Source organism: Pieris napi, chromosome 12, assembly GCF_905475465.1.
Source record: "Pieris napi chromosome 12, ilPieNapi1.2, whole genome shotgun sequence".
NCBI classification, from domain to species: domain Eukaryota; kingdom Metazoa; phylum Arthropoda; class Insecta; order Lepidoptera; family Pieridae; genus Pieris; species Pieris napi.
In genome coordinates this window covers 11,304,713-11,327,698 of record NC_062245.1, presented here as the reverse complement: position 1 = coordinate 11,327,698, position 22,986 = coordinate 11,304,713, and the positions used below count along the sequence as shown (strand labels likewise).

The window sequence follows — 22,986 nt, the reverse complement described above, 5'->3', positions numbered from 1 at the left end:
ATTAATGGATGTGGGAACCGATTTGTCTTAAAGGTTGTGACCTTTGGACTTTTTTTGGTTGAAGGATGGACTGTGGTCCATAGCATCTTCAAAAACAGAATTACACCAAACAAAACTGTCAACTGGCAATATTTTACGTAATTACAAAATTATGATAATAACATCAGGCACCGTTTTATATTTAATAAATTGGGATCCTAGTAATGGTGTGATCGCAGCCCCATATTAATAACAATAAAATAATAATGAAAACTTCTTGGTGATAGAATTTTCGGAAGTAAACTTTTTTCTTCTCTTAGCAATGAAATTTTAAAGCGACGTTTGACCATTAAAAAAAAAAGGATCTAATAAATACTAATTCAACAAAAATGATTACTTCGGATGAAACTTAGAGCGTCTATATTTTTCTCTTCTTTAGTTATACATTGGCAAGGTAGGTACTGCGCCTTTAAATAAATTCCGCGCAAATACACTCATAAGGTTAGTAACTAAAAGCACCTCTGCATATAATCACGTAAATATTGGCCAGCTTTTGTTAAGTAATTTAAGGTATTACGTGGTTGCGTGTATTAGCAAGTGTAATTGGATTTCTTCTATATTCCGCTAAACGTTAGTGTATAGGATAGTTTGGTGGTGTTATAGTCGGTAAATGATGGCCGCATCTAGGAAAGTTTGGTGGTACTGGCGGGAGATCCGACTGCGTCCCGATGTGTAATATTAGGTTCATTCCTATGACTATGTGATATATAAAGTGACAGTGGAACAGCCAATATCCTGAAAACATAAAGAGCAATTACAGTACTGTTTAATAAATAGAAATTAAAATAAATCATGTGGGAAAATAACGTAACAAAAGTTACAGGACTTTAATCAATTCACTTGTTTTGATGGAAGTGGAACCAAATACTCGAGACATTTTCATTAACCAAGGAAGTGAGTTACGGAGGCAATTAAAACTATCTGAACTGGATAGAAATTGCTTTAACAAATTTTCAAGCGTTTATTTTTCCAAAAAAATAGCATTTTTCAGCCGAAACATTTTCTATATAATCTTTTTTTTAAATTCTTTTAAGGGGTTCAAAGCTATGCTCCACCTTTTTATACAAGTAACATACAAGTCGTAAAGAACAGTGTAAAAATTTGGAGATGTTTTTTTAGAGCCGTGATTCGACAAATTTACCCAACATTTAAAATTAAATTTAAAGTGTTGTTACAGTTAAGTGACTCGGCAAACGGACCGGATTTAAGAATTGGTACGCTCTTTTCTTGAAGGATGCTAAGTGGAATTGGTTCGGAAATACGGATACAATTAATTACCAGGGTTATCCGCCTTCAATCGTAAAACGACATATCCGTTGTTTGGTACAGCCAGAGTGTCTTTCAAAGGCGGTAGATCATACTGCCTGTGCAATAGTCCCTTCCTGTCAAGATCCAACGCATGCTTGAGGTTGATTTTCTTGATATTCTTGTCTGGTGACCTTCCCATACCAATGACAGAGTAAGACGTCCCGTGGAGATGGAACGGATGAGATAGATTCGGCGATTGAACTGTAACCGTACGGCTTATTGTTAATGATAAAATAAAATCATATTTTATATATAGGCAAATTGGTGTACTCAAATGTAATCAGAGAGGAGTTATATCAAGTGAATAAAGATAGATAAGGTTCAAAGAGGTTGTATATAATGCAATATTATTTTTACTTAAGGGATTATTAAAATATAATTTAAAGATATATTATAGGTTGATACGTCCTGATTCTCCGATATATCATTAGTACAAGAGTCGTTTCGAAATGAGTATCTGCTAATATTAAAAAACCAGTGGCGCTACAACCCTTTTAGGTTCGGGTCCTCAGATTTCTGTATCTATTTCATGATCATTTGTCAATCTAATAGGCAAGTAGGGAATCCTCCTCCTGTGCTTGGCAAACGCCGTCGACCTTGGATCTAAGGTTTCCTACGATGATTTCCGTCACCGTTCGAGCGAATGTTAAATGCGCACTTAGACAGAAAGTCCATTGGTGCACAGCCGGGGATCAAACCTACGACCTCAAGAATGAGAGTCTCTGTCCTCTTATAGTAATTAAAAAAGGCTTTTCACGGCAGACATCAATGAATTTTTTACTGTATTTAATTGTTAACAAAGGATACGCTAGTTACAAAAGCTACAAAATTAATCTAGAGAGTGACTAATTATAATCTTAAAAGTATAGTTAAATAAAAATTATGTAGATTCTTTGTTTGAACCGATTTATGAGAGTTTCAGCTTCACGCGAATGATATTATTATTTATTAATTGAAATAAATATATATAATATATATTGAGTCCTTTCTTCCTTAGAGTTCCTTAATTACAAAGTAGAACGACATATCTTTATATATATAATTCTTCTGTGAGTGTGTATGTCACTGAACTTCTCTCAAACGACTGGACCGATTTTGATGAAATTTTTGGTGTGTTTTCAAGGGGATCTGGGAATGGTTTAGATTCACAAATCAGCCCGCCAGATGGCGCTGCAGTCGGTACTTTCATACTTTGCTTTACTAATTGCTTGAATAATCATGCAGGACAACGTCTGTCGGGTCCACTAGTATATTCTTTAAATTTCTAGCAAAGAAGGCGCAAGAATAAAAACATACCTTCATCCACCAACACTATTTCCACAATAGAGTTGAGAGGTACATCAATCATATGAGTACACCTGCAGTCCACTGCACAGTTCTCTGGTCTATTGTCACCATTGCAGAATAGCTCTGGAGACAGTTCGTGCATCTGTGAAAGCGGCGGCGCAGGAGCTGCCCGGTACGATATTTCATCCACTAAACTTAGAACGTGGTCACCGCCCGGAGCAACTGGAAAATATGTATAAATTTAAATTTAAATTTATATAGACTGAGTTTTAAAACAAATACCAGTGGTGCTACAACGTTAGTGCCTACAACTATTTGTGTATCTGCTTCGGGATTTTTTTTGCTAATGGGTGAGTAGGTGATCAGCCTTCTGTGCCTGACATATGACTTTTTCCAAGTCATGCCGGTTTCCTCACAATTCCTTTACCTTCGTACATAGCTGGGGTTGGAACCTACGAACTCAGGGATGAGAGTCACACGCTGTAGCCACTAGGCCAACACTAGATGCATGATACATGATACAGTCAGCAGAAGTTTCCAGAACCAACAAAGGAGTTCAGGCAACTCTCCTTCAAATTCTTCACGATTATAACGGATTAAGCAGTACTTCTCCGGAGCTGGATATATTCGGTTTAGAAAACATAGGTTGTAACATATACCGTAGATATAGTATGTATGATGTATTAAACTTCAATCTAATATATAAAATTCTCTTGTCACGGTGTTTGTAATTAAACTCCGAAATTTTCGTGAATTTTGTGTGCATATCGGTTAGGTCTGCGAATCGGACAACATCTAAATTTCATCCCCCTAAATGTTAAGAGTGGTTCACCAATAAATTTTATTTTTTGTGTTAGACAAGAAAAAATGTTTTCATTTTTTTATGATACCGCATACAAAAATACATACAACCCTTAATTTTCAACCCTCCCCGATCAACCCCTATTTTTTATTATAAATGATATATATGGCAAAACGACGTTTGCCGGATCTATGCTACTTCATAAAGAAAGCTTACCTAAGTAGTTCCTGTATGTGTTCTCCTTAAAAAGTTCTTTCGGCTTATAGAAATGGAATCTAAATGGCAGGAATATTTTTACATCTGGTCGTTCCTGCAAGATGTCTTTGGAAATTGCCTTTGCCGATTTTAAATTGCTGACACATACCGCGTCGTTGCGTTTAACATCGCAAATTGCATCCAGTGGATTTAATACCTATGAAATAATATTTAATTAATTTGAATTCATTTTTAATCATAATTTCATTCAATATACAACCTTGCTATGATCCAACTCCACTCCACCAAGGGTTCTAAAATTTCTAACTAAATTGTGATTAACTAACTAAATTGAACTACACTATTTCCTGGATGAACCAAACCATACTAATAATTACAAGGATTTTTTACAGTGGTTATATAATTGGAAAATTTCCTGTTTTTTTCGCATTAAGACGTTATACGTTGAAACTGCGTGGAAATTGACTACATAATTTATTTTAAGAAATATATTTTCCACTAAAATCACAGTTTAATAGCAAGAGTTTTGCGAATGTTGAGTAACACAAATGATTTTATTTTACATTTTATTAAATGGTACAAAATTTACAAATTTCTTAAAATAAAATGTTATAAATATATTTATTTGTAATCGTTGCACTATATTAAATTGCTCTGAATGTGTGATATCTTAAAGTTTTTAGCCGAATTAAACATATGCCGTACGACACGTAATCCTTACTTAATGGTAACTTTATTGGTAACGAAGGTTTCTATGAAGACTCTTGTATAAGAGTTTTTAAAAAACACAAGTAAAAATCGCTCTCCAAATCTGGTTGTGATTGCAATTGTACGCAGTCTTCATATTTCGTTGACGTGTACATGGATACAACCGAGTTAATTGTGTATTTACAATTGGAGATTATATTTACAATACACTACAGGACGTGTTTCCATGCTTGTTAGTTAGGTTAAAAATATCTACTAATTTTATTCACACCGACGTGTAGAGTGCCCAACCATTTGAATGTTTAATTTAATACCCTAAGTTGTACTTTGACGCATTCGGATAAATATTAGAGCAAAATGGAGGGACTCACAAATGCACGACAATGTTGTGGTTAGTTTTAAATTTACAATACGTTGAAAAAAAACACGTTACATGGCAAGTCAAGAACAAAATTGTTATGTTCATTACAATTAAATGAGCCTCAAATAATTTTGACGACACGTAGATATCATTCAGAATAATGATAGAAATACACACAGAAAGAGAATCACCTTTTAAATAATCACATACTATCAAGAACTACAGCTGATCATTCGAATACAATATAAACACACGGTAGAGTCGAGCACTTCGATTCCACCGAACACATCACACTAGACAAACATAAAATTACACTTAGTTAACATAAAACTCAACTGGTTTACCAATTTTGCACGTTTGTAAACATAGTATGTTCTAGGAACCGAATAAGTTGGCCGTGATCGGAGGAAGGTGGTCTCCGCACGTCGGGAAATTGGGAGGCACTGGCGGCAGATCAGCTTGCGTTCCAACTTGAAGTACCACGTTCATACCTATTACTATGTGGAATAAGAAGTGACAATGAAGCAGCCAGAAGCCAGGGTTTGTAGCTCTAAATCTCAAGATGACGTATCCGTTGTTGGGAACGGCGATGGTATCCTTCGCTGGTGGCAAATCGCCCTGTTTCAAATGACGTTCTAACAAACCTCTTCTGTCTAGATCGAGAGCATGTTTCAAGTTAATTTTCTTTACGTTCTGGTCCGGCGACCGTCCGATACCGACAACATTGTATGCATATCCGTGCAAGTGGAACGGATGAGATAAGTTCACGATTTGTACTGAAAGTGAAAAGTATAATTAGAAAAATTTGCATTGAAATGTAATTTAACGCCGTGTAATTTAGTTGCAACATACCTTCATCTACAAGAACAATTTCAACTACCGCGTTCAGAGGGATATCGATTTTGTGTGTGCACATGCAGTTTTGTCCACAATCGGCGGGTCTGTTATCGCCGTTACAAAATTGGTCGGGATTAATGTCGTCGTACTGGCTGATGAGAGGGGCAGGTGGGGACATATACGAGATTTCATCTATTAAACTAATCACATGATCTCCCTGAGGTGCCACTGTGAAAGTTGTCACACGTTATACAGGTATTCAATTGAAATTATATAAAGACGTAACAATTGTAATACCATCTTACCTAAGTATCTGTTGTATGTATTCGGTTGGAAAAGCATTTCCGGTCGGTACACGAAGAAACGGAATGGCAAGAATATCTTAACGTCGGGTCTATCTTGTAAAATGGCTGGGTCAATGTGTCTGGCGTTTTTCAGTTGGCTTACACATATGGCATCATTCCTGGGTTCGTTACACCTCGCATCCAAGGGATTCATTACCTGAATAGTTAGTTAGGATAAGCTACGTGCAATTACTAATATTACGTGCATTAAACTACGCTACAAATTAATAAGTATCCACTTTCTCTGTATTTATAATTTCTGTTTTCATTGCAATCAATACTTGTAAGCGAATTTCTAACTACTGGGGTTTGAACTTGACAAATTGAAGAAAGGTGCCGCTTTAATAACATATGTATATTGTGCTTTTTAAATGGATGATAAGCGAAACCTTCCTGCTAAATGTTATCAGTATATGGAGTGGGATATTATATCTGGATAATACTATAACAACTAACTATGATTTATATTTTATACAGTATTTAATATATTACAAATTTTCTATTAAATTAAAGGAAGTTTGTCGGCGTTTTTAAAGTTGTAACAGCTTTGGTAGCTCTGATATTAAATTTAAGCAATTATGTGCAACAACATCTACTTAGTTAAATCGTTGTCGCGTATTGACGAGAATTTTATTTGCAATATCCGCCAATTAGTAAATAAAGTGTTCAACATTCCCATGGATCTTAGATACTATGAATCACTCACTCTACTATGAATCACTCACTCTACTATGAATCACTCACTCTACTATGAATCACTCACTCTACTATGAATCAATCACTTAAGTAAATTACACAAAAAATTTGCTTAACTTTAATACCAAAGAATGCTGCGGTATGCCCTCATCGTGTATCTAAATATGGTATATATATCCCGTGAAAAATATTGATAATTTACAATAAATTGGCTTTTGTACATGGACTTTTGTACTATATACAATAAAATAACACTTACCACTCCCTGTGGTATTCCTATGTCGTACGTTGGTGAAGGAGTCGATGGCTGGTATGGACCCCTAGCGTACCTAAGGATTCCCAGTTGTTGTGCTCTTTTAATACCACATTCTCCAAGTCCACGTACTTGTATCCAGTACGCGCCAGGGATATTGTTAGCTTCGATGACAAAGTCGTATCGTTCACCTGAAATATCGAGTTTATATTCAATTTAATATTCTCATATTAACGACCTTACTTGAAGGCTTAGTAATTTGCAGTTTGATAATTTAATTGAGCTTTTTGACATAATTGTTACAAGGAAATGCGGTTATCTAACTCACCGGAGAACGAGATAATGGTATTAACTTGGACGGGTTGCACCGGCTCGCCGTCGGTTGCAATTACTGTAAGATTATGGCCTTCGAAAGTGACCTGCGCTGGACAGACTGAAGCGAACGCATTAATCATTCTAAACCTGTATCTTCTTCCAGGTGTAATCGTGAATACTTCCAGTGGTGTATTGGTCATGAAGCCAGTGTTGGGGTCTCTGAACTGTCCTTTACCGTTAATCAACACGTTTTCGGGATCCTGACCAGTGTTTACAGCTAAACGACCTGGATATCTTTCAGCGGCGTCTTCGTGGAGCCAGTCGCTGAGAAGCATCACGTGTGTGGTTAAATCGTAATCGTACAAATGACTGTTAGGGTCCTTTGATGGCGGTTGACGGACAACGATGCTTCCATAAAGACCGTCCAATTTTTGAAGACCAGTGTGTGCATGCCAGAAGTGAGTACCGGCATTTCCTTGCCATTGGTATCTAAAATAAGATGTGAAGATAATAAGATAGATTAAAAGAAAACTAGGTAAAAAGGAACTAAAATATGTATTTGAAACTATAGCACATTAGTTTTTTTTATTTTCTAAATATATCTTGAAACACTGTTTATTTATTCGTTATTATTTTAAGTCCTAAAACAATTTGTATGTTTAATAAAAATACACAAGAAAATATGACTTCACAAATTTTACACACATCGACTACACCTCAATTATATTAGATCATATTTCAAACCAGCAAGTAAAAAATTAAACCCCAGCAAACAGAATATAACTAAATAGAAACCTAAACCTCATTAGGAGTATGATTCACAAAATTAAGGTAAGTGAGAAGATTATTGTAAAATATACATAACATACAATATGTATCATAATTTTCCATTCATGTTAGTAAATAGGTTGTAAGAGCAAGAAAGCCTATTCACTGGAGCATTAAAAGTAGCAGATAAGCGAGCCTATATATATGTTATTACACATATTATATTCTCTTGGACTTTATTCGAATTTATACAACCAAGGAACATGTGTTGGGTTGATTCACTTACCTGAAAGTGTTTCCTTGTTGTATGGGACATTGAGTAACGAAAGGAACACCATCGTAGTACTGAGAGCCACGTTGCCAGATTCCGTGCCAGTGAATTGTCACTTCCATGCCTTCCATATGATTTTCGACATCAACGACTACTTTATCGTTTTCACACACTTGGATCGAGGGTCCAGGCAACATTCTGTTTGTCGATAGAATACCTCTCTCAACTCCGTCAGCCAACACACATTGACAATGCGACCACACAACGTTTGTTGCATTTGGAGTGCATACTTGACAAGCTCTGAAAAAAGAAAGAATATTTTTTCTACTTTTTTTTTAAATCAGTGGCGTTAGGTCTAGGTATCAGATTTCTGAATCTGTTTCTTGATCGTTTTTAAATTTAATAGATAAGTAGGTTATCAGCCTCCTGTGCCTGACTCACGCCGTCGACTTTTTGGGTCTAAGACATGTCGGTTTCCTCGCGATGTTTTCCTTCACCGAACGAGCAAGTATTAAATGCGCACATAGAAAGTCCATTGGTGCACAGCCGGATCGAACCTACGACCTCAGGGATGAGAGTCGCACGCTAAAGGCCAACACTGATCATCATATTTACAATTACAATCATATTTAGAAAGGAACACCGAAACAGGTGACCCTATTGACAAGAATGCATAACCAATAAAAATCACACACGAAACAAATATAAACAAGAAAATAATTAGGACAAGCTAAAGAATTACCTAATAAAAATTAGTAAAGTTTTAATTTAATTGATTAATTTAACGTAACAGTTGCTCATATTATAAAATGTATTTAATACAATAAAATCTCATTATTTACATAACATACAGATGTTGTAGTCGACGCCTATCAATTATGTTATACGGTAGTTGTATTTAGATCCCTTGGACCGTATAAATGGTGCTGAAAGTAGGCAGTTTCATGACCAGTCAAATGAAACAAAATTTTTCCTTCAATTACATACACTTTTAACACTTATATTCAAACTCAGTTGAAATTGCTTGAATTAAATTTATAGAAGTATAAAATGTAGAACAAAATTAAATACATACTGCATTATACGTTATCAAAGGATGCAATAATAAAAAAAATAACAGGAAATTCATAAATAACAGTAAATGTGAGTTGTTAAAAACAATAGAATTCTTATTATCTAGTTAACGCCCGCGAATTAAAGCGAAACCGGATACTGAATACAGTTAGCATATCAATTAACAAGTACTCACGCTCCAAGAACCGTGTAAAACTCGAGTGTAAAATGATAGTAGCAAATTCTCGGTGGCTCGTTTTCTCTGCATGCTCTGGCACATTCATCAGGAGCTGATAGGGCCGAGTTTCGTCTAAGTTCAGCTGTGGCACTGCTCGTGAAATCCAAATGTTTCAAGCCCAGCTTGCCATTACCGTTTCTCGTCAGGGGTGGGAGAGGGTTACTCCTGAAGGTACCACTAAGTGGACCGCTGCCACTAGTTTGGGCAAAGGGATTAGACGAGGGCCCAGCTGTGCTGTCAACCGTTCCGAACGTTGAAAAGGGATCATTGCCAGACGGGTGTGTCTGTACAAGCCCATGTGTTGATGCGAATCCATTATTTAAGGTATCCCGGAACGGTGTCGCTGTACCCGCTTGCCACCACGATGCGGATGTAGATTGGTCTTCCGCTGTGCTGATAGCTTCTGTAACAAAAAAACAGAAAGAAACATTAAATTCCGTTTCTCCCTAAACGTGAGTTCCGCAGTCAATGCCTTTATTAAAAACTATTCATTGTATTGGCACGAGGAAGTGTTCGGGTATTTATTAATTTATATCGTGATTCATTTTTTATACTACTTATTGGTTTAGATACGATCTTAATACTCTCTATTAAGATTATCTATGCTTCTAGTTCGTTATGAGATATGTATAGACCATTCTATGTTCGCAATTTATAATTCTGTATTTCGCCATTGTTCAATATCTTGTGATTTAAAATCGTGTCCACCGATATGTTTGCGATAAGCCCACGGCGATTCAGTACAGGTGCATTTATGCAAATTGTTCGTTATATTGGTTCGAGCAGTGACTGTGTTGTCACAGGGATTTTGAAATACCGTAAGTTAGGCTGGACATTTCGTATCTATCCTTAAATGCAAGGACTTTTACTTCCTAGTTGTGAAACTTCGGCCTATTTTATTTGTGTAATTGAATGATACAATCGTATTTCGTTCTGTTGACTATGAATAGTTTTTGTTAATAGGTTAGCGCTAACTTGGGGCCGCGGCCCTGAACCAACTAACTTTTACTTCCTTGTTAGAATAACGTTTGAAATATAAAATTTTGTCACAAATTGGATTTATAATCGTGGGTTACGTAGAACTAGAAGTTTTGAAAAACACTTTAAAAATCGGATATAGAACCATAATCTAAAAAATAAATTAAAATACTAAATAATTTAACTTTTAAAAAGATAATTAAAGTCTAGTTATAAACTAGTATCTGATAAATCATTTGAAATATTGATATTCAATTTCAAGGCATTACAATTTTAAAACACCTTTCATATTTAGCCCTTAGTCATTAAACTTATGGTTTAATTTGATTTTAAATCATTGATTAATTAACTACTGTAAATTGAGATACTATATTTTGCTAGATATTTCAAAGTGAATTTTGCATCGACATTTCATTCACATATACAATATATTTTAAGTAGCTTCGGGGCTTTTAATCCAATTTTACTAATGTTGATGAAGTGACCTATAAGACCCAGATATACAACTGTTTTTTTAAATATATAAGTATGTAACGCATTTAATTATTACATTGTATCTTCACTAAGCCATCATGGAACATTACGATCTGGACTAACTTAAGACTAATAAGTAATTTAAGTCTTACGTAATTTACTAATAAGAAACTCAGGTCTGGATTCTATTTTAACACTTAACACTATTGTGCACTTATGACTAACGTGCACTAACACTACTTCAAATGGTTTAAAATGACAGCATAACGACCAGTTTTTGTGTTTTTATTCCGAGTCTTAATGTTTTTTCCTCAGCAGATCGGAGTACTGCCACACTAACTAAAAATTTACACAGCAATTGTCAATTTATTTTAAAACTCAAGTAATTCATAACAATTTTAACATTTATTTCTGTGTACCGTATTACTTGCTACCAAGCCATTCGTAATAAATTGTCAATATTACGAGTATTATTTAATAGATTGCTTTTGTTTGATAATAAATAATTCCTTGTATAAAATCAATCCGATAGTATCAGTTTACTTCGCTAAAAGTTTGTTCTTGTTCTAATTGGGTATTTATGTTAAATCGGTCGTAATATTGCACAAATATTACAATTTTATTGCGCCCTAATGTTAACTTGTTTAGTTTATAATGAATAATTTATACAATTTTATTGCCTGTTTAGTTTAAGGTTAAGCGATGCATTTTACTCGTAAATATTCTCTCGATTTTAAACCTAATTGTTTTTTAATAAACCTTGTGAAAAATAATTTGTGTCTATTTCATCATCAAGGCGTAACAGCTCATTGGGCCTTGGCTTGGTCGACCAAGAACCTCCAGCCGGACCTGTTCCGTATTTTTTGCATCTCTACTCGGCTATCTATCCGTTTATAAATTACGAATTGCAATAAAATATACTCTGTTAAGTCCTTATTCTTTGTCTTTTTTGAATTTTCAGGAATTTAAGACTGATTAACGCTGAAATTACTGGCTATTTATATTTTAACTTAAATTTGTCTCCTCATGGGACAGTTATATATCTATATATATGACTATATGTCAAAGTGTTATTTATTACGAAAATACATACATTATCCTAATAGACGCCAAACGATGTCTAGCAAAAAAAATTTTCTAAAGTAAACAATACTAACTAAAGTACTGTGAATTCACTCTGCGAACATATATTATGTCGATAGTGTGGAGACAGCATTTAGTAGGCGCAACGTCTTTGATACCGGGGATCTGTGCAACAGATTGGTTCTGGCCCTTGGTATCGCAAACAACCTTGGCCTTAGCCGTCGCACATATCCCAGGTACAAAGAAGGTACAGGTACAAAGAAACGGAATTCTTGGAACACACTACCCCCCCGCAAGACATTCAGTATATAGTAGGCCAACTGTAAGTCCCGTCTGGTTTACAATTTATTGTGTCCCAATACAATTACAATACAATATTCAGAAGGAAAACACTTTCCAAAACTAATGCTCTTGACTGATAATTACTATATTATACTATAGTCTTAATATGTATTGAAATAATATATAATTATTACATAAATATAAATCATAAAAGGCTTCAGGGCATATCTGTTCATCGGCTTTCAATTACGTTGTTTGCAATTCGCTTCAGTAATAAATACAAAGATACCTATCGTTTTCAATCCCACGTGCTTTATCATTATACAATTTTAGCCCTTATTGCCGATGATAAATGACGTTAATTGCGATTTATCGCGGTGGGCGGCTGTGATGTAATATTAATGGATGGGTGTATCTTATGATGTTACATTGTCTAATGGTTATGATGAATTACTATTTAGTATCTTTAAAATTGGACTATGCATATAATAATACTATAACCTTTTATTCAGATCGACTTAGGTACACACATATACTGAAAATATCATTTATTGAAAATACTATTGTAATATTTGGATCTTGCTTGATTTCTGAAATGCATAGATGCAAATAATGAATATACTGTTTTTTCTTTACAAATCTTTTTCCGATTTTATTATTGGATTTGTTAACGAAAACACTTGCTGCACTATTAAGTGAATCATGGTTTAGTGAGTTTTTTCCTATAAAAAGTATTGATATTTGACATAATATGTTAACGAGGCAGATTCTATGATATTCTCATCGTCAGTTTTGCTGAACTATAACTATCTTTTCATATATGGATACTGTCTATTAGATTTTTTTCAGAATCATGCCCCAATTTGGTAAGGCAGAACAGGATGTTCATTGTTCACAACCATAAAACAATTACCAGAAAATGCAACAATGTTAATTTATTAGTGTAATAAAAATGAGTGCAATTCGGTTACGGTAAAACAGGCTCTTTGTGTGTCACTGAACATAAACACATAAACAAAAACACATAACTAAATAACAAAAGTATCATAATTCGGTGGGATGGGCGTGGCCAACGCGATTAAAGTACCTCATGAATTATTCAACCACCATCAAGATCCTATCTTAGGCCTGGCACTAAATCGAAAGACGTTTTTCTATTTTTTTAATTACAGTATATGCCATTTATGTGTATATGTGAGCAGTGTTGGCCTAGTGGCTTCAGCGTGCGACTCTTGGAGACCGATGGACTTTCTTTCTATGTGCGCATTTAACATTCGCTCGAACGGTAAAGGAAAACATCGTAAGAACACGACTTGCCTTAAACCCAAAAAGTCGACGGCGTGTGTCAGGCACAGGAGGCTGATCCTCCTTGCTTATTAGATTGACAAATGATCATGAAACAGATACAGAAATCTGAGGCTCAGACCTAAAAAGGTTGTAGTGCCACTGAATTATTTATTAGCTGTGTCATTTTACCTATTCCTGTAGAAATTTTGAGTCTTACATGCAACGTTTTTGATTCTTTTAAAAGTTACGCTTTTTTTTCAGTTTAACATAAGCATTATATCAAAAGTATTCCATAAGTTTATAAATGAATAACTACTTTATTAATCTGATTTTGATCTGTGTCCGAAACTATGTAAACAATTTTCCACTACAAAGCACAACGTAATCATATTATGTTCGTTCGTTACACTTCATTGATTGCGATTTTCCCTGAATATGAATTATACTGAACAAACAAGTGGGCCAATAACTTTATAAGGAAAATCCTAAACATCCAATTTCAATGTAGTATATTCATTTAATAACACTTCGTTGTAAGTATACAGAACAATTAAAATACATCAATTAAAATGAGGGCAACTGGGGGCCTTATAGCTTTCGAGCGATCTTCCAGGCAACAAATGTGAGAAAAAAAATTAAATTCAATGAAATGCGCGCAAGAAGTTCAAAACTACTTTTCTCCCATGTAAATAAACTGGCACACGCTCTGAGCGGAGAAGGCGGTCTTCAGCATAAGCGGCTAAAAAGAAGGGACGTACCGAGCCTATATAAAAGATTTACCTCTTGACATCAAGAGAGTCGTGTGAGAGGTTTCATACAAGTATGGCTCTTGAGGATAACATGAACTGAGTAAAATCAAACAAACAAATGGCTTATTGCTGGATAGCAGATTGCCATGAAGCAGAAACAACAAAAAAAAAACTTTTCTTAGAAGAAACTAATTTATATATTTTATAGAAAAGCTCATGGAAAAAAATACATATCTCACTCGTCTAAAGTCTGTCCTGAGTGACGTTTTGTTTTCTTCTTTTCTTGACGACCGGTATTTATGTTGCCAAATACATCAAAATATTATAGAAAAATTACACCAAAATAGTATTTACATTGAAGTGCATACCTACGATTCGCTACAAATCTTTTACAATAGTACTGTAATCAAGTCTTATAAGACCACCCACACGGCAGGGTTCGTTTACCGGTAAAGAATAGTTTTGGGAATGTATACGGACAGTTCCAGTTCCAGACCGTTATCAATAAAACAGATTAAAATTGTTTCTGAATCAAATATGAAATTGGAACTTTTTAAAGTAATAGATGATGATGTTATTCCTTACTTTCCCTCCAAATTTTACGATACAAAGCGATTTGTACAGTGAATCACCAAATTGAACAGGAAGTTCGTTTAAAAATTATGTTATTTTTGTTGCCAATATCTAAACATGATGTATCATTGTGAGTCTAATAAATTTATTATCTATTTTCTTAATTCATATATACTATATACGTATAGACGTAAGCCAATACGATAGTGTTGAACAATTAAAAGTAAAATTGGTTCCGCGTTATAGGAAAAGCGTTGTGAGAGTATTCTCTTTCTCATTCATAACGCGCTAGTATGACCCCATATAATGCATTATGTATATATGATTCACGTTTCTAATTAAATATAATATAGGTTTTAGGAAACCACTATGTTATGAACGAAATAAGTGCATACAAATCATTATATATGTCAAAGTACAGAAATATAACGTGTGCAATCCCCGCGTTATATGAACATGCGTTGTAAGAGTACCGTGCTTTAAGGGGGTTAACTGTATATAATATATATTATCTCTTCTAAACTCATTCTTTCTGTCCTTTCATGTTTATGCTATGATGAAAAGAGATAGACAAGTATCTCTGCCACTTCTGTTTATATTGATAGACTGTATTCTTTCTTAATATACAAATAGCAATTCCTTTTATGATTTAACGGCATTTTTATTAATTTTACACGGTTTTACTTAAATGCGTATTACGCCATACTTTGTACACCTAATGCAACAAATGAGTCGCAACAATTGCATAAGTTGTAGTATAAAATTTTATTGAGAGGTGATTATTGTTCAGGAAATCTGAGCTTTTACTTAAACAATTGTGCCCGCTCGGGCGTGAAGAGTGAAAGTGTCCACTTTGCCGGCACTTTGAGAGCAAATCGAGTTTTACACGTAACCCGGTTGAGCTCTTAGTTTGCTATTGAGATCCTTTTTGGAACAAGTAGCTAATTACATAATTTAAATTCCGAACTACATACATTTTAAGTAGATTGTTAAGTTGTTGGACTCCTAATGTTTGTATAACAACTCCCTTATTAATATAGCATAAACATTAAACACATATGAACAAAGAAACATAAAAAATCACCGTCATTTGTTAATTATTTAAATTTCGAACTCTATTTTAAGAAGATTGTTAAGTTGTTGGACTCTAATATATAAGTTTTGTATAACAAGTAATTTATTGTTATATAGTATACACACATTAAGAAATGAACATAGAAACATTAAAAAAATCACCATATTCAAAGTATACGTCTTATAAATTTTGACAATCGAATCATCATTTGTTAATTCCATAATTTAAATTTCGAACTCTGTTACGTAGATTGTAAAATTGTATTGTCTGTATTATTGCGATTTGTGTTATATGCTGTAATTAAAACTGGAACCCCCGACCTTTAATACCACATATAGGAAACGTTAGAAGCAAAGCAAGGATATATGTGAGATAATCAGTGAGTTTCAACGCTTAATAACAAATACGATAAAATAAAAATTCGATTCGTTCATTTTGCGTTAATTTTAAATTACAATTTTAAATTGCGTTACGATAGAAAGTTTACTGTAATAATGTCTCTTGAAATGCGTAATATACGTAACAATATAGAAAGCAAAACGAAATTGATTCGTTGCAATTTGTTGATAAAAAACTCACGAGAGTTATATCTAATATGGCTATGTTATAGTTATAAATTCTATTATTTTATGTAATAAAAGTTGTTTATTTTTATAAATAAACTAGTTTTATTAAATTAATAAAAGTAGTAATGTTTTTAGTTTTACTGGCCTAGTTGCTAGAACGTGCGCCTCTTAATCGCATCACAGCACCTACGCCCATGGACATTTGTATGTCCTCATTTAACGCTTGCCAATTAATTATGACATAATATATTGTGTCTGTTTAACTAACATACCTGCACCTATTTCTTTGTGTCTTTTTGTATGTAATATTATTAGTTTTATAATTTTTAAATTTATAAAATTAATAGACTTCCATAGAAATGAAGACCAAGACATGGTCAGCAGTGTTGACCTGGGATCGTAGGTTCCATCCCCGGCTGGGCACCATGGACTTGCTATGTGCACATTTAACACGCGGTTGGAAGAAAATATTGTGTGGAAACCGGCATGGAACAGATACAGAAACTGAAGCCTAGACCTAAAAAGTTGTAGCGCTATTGGTAAGCAACGTGGTGTGCAAATTTCAAGGTAAATAGGAGTGCCCGAACTCGATATAATTATAGTTTTCCCGGAATATAATTTTTCCAGCCTCTCTTCTCTGTATTAACTACAACTAATTTAATTATTAGTTGTTTTTTAATATTTACCCAACATCTTACATAATACGGAAAACACTAAAAAATACTTTAAACGAAGGCATTTTTAATTATCCAATGTAAGAATGGTATATAAAACTTTTTCCGTTGCATAAGGTTGCATCGTGTGAGATGCGTGCAAGATAGCCATTGTTTTTTATTACTCAATTATTTCGATATTGCATTTCTTTGATTGCATCCAATTTTGTTAAATGAAAAACATTATTTTTCATATATATAGACTGAAGGCAGATTTAGATGAACTTATGAGTAGTAGGTATACATTGTGCTTGTGTAATAATAATAATTTATTTGCAAGAATATGGTACAAAAATAGTATGGTGGTACAGTCGAAAGTTCGCATATTCTGCCACACATAATGGCGTTATCAAATTAATATTAATTATAATGTTTCACACAAATAATCATTTACAGAATTTACGAAAGTTTTTTCCAAAGGTATAATGTTAACAACTCTACTGGTAACATCTTTTAATGTTTTTGGTAAATTATTATAAACCTTGATTGCAACACAAAAGGTGTTTTTCCTATAATAATATAATATATTTATTTATATATTTTTCCTATAATTCCAGATTAATCTTTAGCACAGCCAATTTTTAGTCTACTTCGACAGATGTCTATTCTCGTTGACTTAAACGTTTTTGTGAACATAGGACTTTAAAAAGCTGTACCAAAAATAATTAAAGAAAGTATTTATAACACGTAACCACGCAGGTAAAAGAGCACGCGAAAAGTAGGTATGGTCATTCTAAATAGTTGTAAAAAGTTAACAGCTCTGGCAAAATGGAAAACTCTTGTTACTTAAAAATAGATCTTGAAGATTTCTTATAGATTTAGTTTCAAGACTTACCTAATTCGATATCGTTTTTTGTCTAATCAATTATTAGATAACCTGAAAATTGTTATATAATTTGTGAAGTCAGAATATAAATGATGAAAAGACTTATAGCTCGATTAGAATATCTTTTTAAACTATCTTAGTTCGCTTATACTTCAGGCAATTAGACACCGTGGAATACACAGACAATATTTATCAGACAAGAATTTAAAGCCTACTTTTTCATTATTTAGTTTGAAATATTTAAATTGGTCTCGGCACCGCTATTTCGACAGAGCTGCTGACGCTGAAAGCTAGGAGAAGGTGGCACACGCTAGATAGGGCTGGAAGTATCTCGTTTCGGAGGCCAAAATACTTTTTGGGTTGCAGAGTCAGGGATGTGAATGAGTAAGTGGGCACCACGATAGAGAAAAATGCAATATCAATGGAACCCCAGTTTTTGTTTATCTTGAAGGTGGAAATCCATTTGCCTAGCCCACGTTCCCGAAGGTATCAGGGGTAAGCTAGACACATAAGATTCTCTGCCAGTTAGAGGACCGTGTCAACCCATCCTTCGAGAAAGAATAAGAAATACAATTAAAAAGTTTTAAATTAATAACAAATTAAAAACAATCAAATTATTTTAAGAACCACCTAATAACGGTCAAAAGAATATTGAACCTGACATTGACAAACTCATACATTCTGTCAGTGTCATGTATACAAATAAATAATTGAAGTGAAGAAATAGTCAATGGTACTCGTACAATATTTTTTTGTCTATTGTTATTTACTAATATTATATTACTACTTACGAAACGATGCTAAAACGCTAGCAGAATATACGGACTATTTAAAAAAAGGAATTTTAAGAATTTACGTCATACTTAGCGTTAGAATATGAACTTTTCATTTTTGCTTTAGAAATCGAGAGTACGTTTTATTTGCTCGCTAACTTTCGTGTTCATACTATAATTGATGGTCCGTTTAGTTGAATAAAAGCATGATTTGTAAGGAATTTTTGGTAATGTATTGATATACTGTTACGTTTTGCAAAAATAATTTACGTTTTTATTACCAGGGTGTGTTTATTGCACAGAAGACTGAACGACAGTTTCTAAACCGTATGACTTAACATATGATAAAATAACTTCCTATTTTTACCACAAATAGTGCAGACTATACAAGTTATTATATGATATTATTGTTAAAACTGGCAACTTCAAAGTGGCCATTGGCGACAGTCAATTGTTTTCATTGTCTGGATGCCGTGGTACGAACACGTTTATACCTAGTTTTATTATATCGTGTTTGCTTTGACGATAAAAGTCTATATGAACACAAAAATGTGGCATTTAAATGATAGAAAGAGTTCGTGAGTCGTTAATAACATTACTTTTTAATAACTGTATTGTTCATTATTTAATATTCGTAACACATGTTTAGTCTCGATATAATTGCCTTGTTAATTAATGTATTCTACCTTCACTTTTGATATTGTTTTATTAGAAATCGTGACACAACGATTAGTCACGTTTCAATAATTACAATACTTTTTTTAACCTTGATTAAATATGTCAAATGACTTTTTCTATTTCAGATTATACGTTTAAAAATATATAACCCTTGCAAATATTCAACGGCGCTGTGGATAAATTATTATTAAAACTATTTTAAATATTTTTTAGGCTTATTTATTAATTGAAGTACACCTTAAACATATTGCATTATCGACATATCATAAGCCATCTATTATAAAATATTCGACAATTATGGAGAACATAAATTTTACAAAAAATAATAATTTAATAATGATTTAGTCTTAAATCTGGCTCTGAATAGAAGTGTGAAGATGTCCCATTGAGGATTATTAACTAAGAAAGTAGTATATCAGTAGCTGACCAAATGTAGTAGAATTTTGAGTTTAATCGCTTGTAATTCGATACATTTAAATAAATCGTGTATTCGTATACCGGAAGAAATGTTAAGTAATTGTTACATTACTCGATACTGTGGGAAGGCAGTTTTATATGAAAACATTCCCACGGTTTTTCGTACTGGGTTCTAATTGTGTTGCGTTTACATCTTACATAGAAACTGCTGAGCAATTTAGTACGAATTGCGTTTATTATTTTGCACTCAAAGTATAACCGAATAAGCTGTGTTCATGACTGTAATTATAAGCGAGATTGTGTTCTAAAATTTTAATTTGAAATACATAAATTAGACGTAATTCAGTACCAGATATGGCGAATAACAAAGATTACGGCGTAATGTTGAGGTTACTAGGGATCCGTGCAGTCCCATTGTAAGAGACAGGGGTCAGTTTTGATTGCTTTTAAGCCCAAAGATTGTTTCGAACTTCACAAGTAGATGATCTTAACATCACATAATGTTCAATTGGTGTGTTTGGTTTTGATTGACTTTTTAAACCAATATAACGTTTTGGATAAGTAGCAAATGATCTTAATATCAAATAAAGTGTAGCGACATGTGAAATTGGTGTCATTTGGTGAGTGTAATCTGCGTGTAATTGCGCTTGATATAGGCTTCTCGAGTTACATACGTTTCGTACAAATGCCAACAAGAGAACGAAATATTTTCTATTTTGACCGCTCTAACAATAATTTTATTTTGTTTATAAAACTATAATGTAATCCCTATATCTTTCGGGAGTAACACAACTTTTTGGTGAATACCAATGGGAAGTTTTATTGCATTTATACAGACGAGGGCCTTCATATCAATGAAAAAGTTTATTGCCAGTTCTTCCGCTTCTTCCGGAAACTGGACTGCGAGGTTTTTGTTCTGTTCTGTATTTGAATACAAATAAAGAAACATAGATAGAACGGTTTCTTCTATCTATGTTTGCCATAGTCATTTTGTTTGATGATTTGATATTTTAAAAGAGTACCGAGAGTTTTTTTACGCCGGATTTTTCTCTCGGCCTACACCCTCGTCGTCTTCGAGTAGGGATGTCGACCATGTCGAAAAATTTAATGACGTGGAATAAGTGATACCTGTATCTTATAATCCATAATAAACAATGAAAGAACTGCCAGCAATTTCTTCAAAATGGTTCTAATTAAATTCAGAACCATTTTTACTGATTTTCATATTAAGTGTAAATGATATTATGATTTTGATATGATTATAAACGCACTGTGTCATAACTTAAGCCAGAGTTAATATGAAGTGGCTAAGTATGAAGGGTTTATTAGCAAATGGAAACAATGAAACAAAGTATGCATAAGCATCCTTTCATACAATGAGTAAACTCAAGTACGATGCTATTGTGAAATCATCATTTTTATAGCATATTATTTTGTACGATAAATAAGATTTATTTTTTTAACGAAATTCTTGTTTTGCGTACAAATGAATTTCTTTTTAAAAATAAAACAAACTTCCAAATATCATATTTAAATTTTAGTATTAAAAAAGATTAACAGTTTCATATATTATATACACAGGGTGTCCCATAACAGTTCAAATTTCGATTATTTTCAATTAACTAAAAAAAAAATTAAATCTTTTATCTCTCTATTACGTAGGTGCTTGTGTCTATGCTATTCTAGACGTTGCTAGGATATCATTTGGGATTAAACATAGAAGGTTAAACGGTGAAGCTGATCCATCTTAAGGTATATTCGTATATTATATTCGTCATAAAAATAGATTAAGGCCATTGGCTGATAAACAAATGATTTCGCAAGGATCCTTCACCTAACACCTTTGCCACAATCAATGCAATACGTGATACAAGAATAGCTTATTTAACAGTCTAAATAAATCCAGTGGCGCTTTGTAGACCTTAAATTACTTGCATCAAATTCTTTATATTTATTTATTTTTAAAAGGCACACTAGCGAAACAGATACAGAAAATACACAACATACAAAAAACATAATCAATGATAAGTGAGCGCAAACTTAAAACGAAAACATTACAATTATAAAAGGGATAAGAAACAAAAAATAACAATTGATTAATTTAATGATTAGAAATTCAAATATTAAATCAAATATGCAATTGCTATTGATGACGGAACAGTGGCTGCAGCGTCTTATGCCTGAAGACTTGAAGACAAAAAATGGATCAAAGTGTCGTTTACTGCAGATCTATTTAGAGGAGCATTACAAGCAACGTTGGTCCGCACCGCCTGAGCGTAAAGGTTTATTTGTTTTTTGGGTAAATAATGGTGATAATAAACCCTATTACACGTTTGTATAAGCTCAATCTAAGTTGTCAATGCAAGGTAATGCAAATCAAGATTTGTCAAGTCGATTGTATTGCCATTGCAAATACCTTGACATCAGCAATTACTTACGCTCTCACAAGTCATGAACACTGTTTTTGCATTCTACATTGCTGTTTAACGGTTTTCACAGCTGCTTCAGTTACTGCAAAGTATGCTTCATGAATTCATATGGTTGCTTAATCTGTAATACCACGTTCACTACTTACGTGCTAATTCTATCTATCAAGAATAGTTTTTGTTGAAGTTGATATGGTAAGTAATTGCTGTAAAATTGTCAATGACATCAATTAATCTACAACCTTTAAATCAGAACTCAAAAAAAAATCACTTGTTTTTCAGAATCTGGCGTGGACCTCGAGTTGCCTTAGAGGAAAGCTTTTTTTAAATGATGGGGGCAAAACTAGGTACGGAACAGCCGTAAAAGTCAGCTGCAGCCCATGGAGACCAGGGATTTTAAATTTGAAAGTCGCATCTCCCGGGATAGGATAGGACACCTCCACTACTCGATTCCATAGCTCGCCAGTGGAGGTTTAACTTTAACTATGGAGAGAGAAACACGATGGAGCGCCAGGTTCTATTTCGCACCAACTTAAAGTGATGATTGGACCGTCACTGCGCCTTAGGGCCGATTTACATTATCTTAAGGC

The 22,986-nt window shown here is 33.7% G+C and overlaps 1 protein-coding gene across 2 annotated transcripts in view; it reads right to left on the bottom strand.

The window, feature by feature from the left end:
- Positions 1 to 415: 415 nt before the first annotated feature.
- The window catches only part of LOC125054445 (laccase-1), a 63,201-nt gene continuing 40,630 nt past the window's right edge, over positions 416 to 22,986 (bottom strand). Inside the window, exons 2-9 of one of the 2 annotated variants that reach the window (XM_047656343.1) lie at positions 9,455 to 9,899; positions 8,221 to 8,505; positions 7,180 to 7,655; positions 6,858 to 7,042; positions 3,653 to 3,848; positions 2,644 to 2,856; positions 1,318 to 1,548; positions 416 to 774 (exon numbers count right to left, since the gene is read on the bottom strand). In XM_047656343.1, the coding sequence (XP_047512299.1) occupies positions 611 to 774; positions 1,318 to 1,548; positions 2,644 to 2,856; positions 3,653 to 3,848; positions 6,858 to 7,042; positions 7,180 to 7,655; positions 8,221 to 8,505; positions 9,455 to 9,899 (2,195 nt within the window). In that variant the 3' untranslated portion in view covers positions 416 to 610. Of the gene's footprint in view, positions 775 to 1,317; positions 1,549 to 2,643; positions 2,857 to 3,652; positions 3,849 to 4,204; positions 5,498 to 5,573; positions 5,787 to 5,863; positions 6,060 to 6,857; positions 7,043 to 7,179; positions 7,656 to 8,220; positions 8,506 to 9,454; positions 9,900 to 22,986 lie in introns of those variants that run through there. The other variant, XM_047656342.1, reaches the window with a different exon arrangement.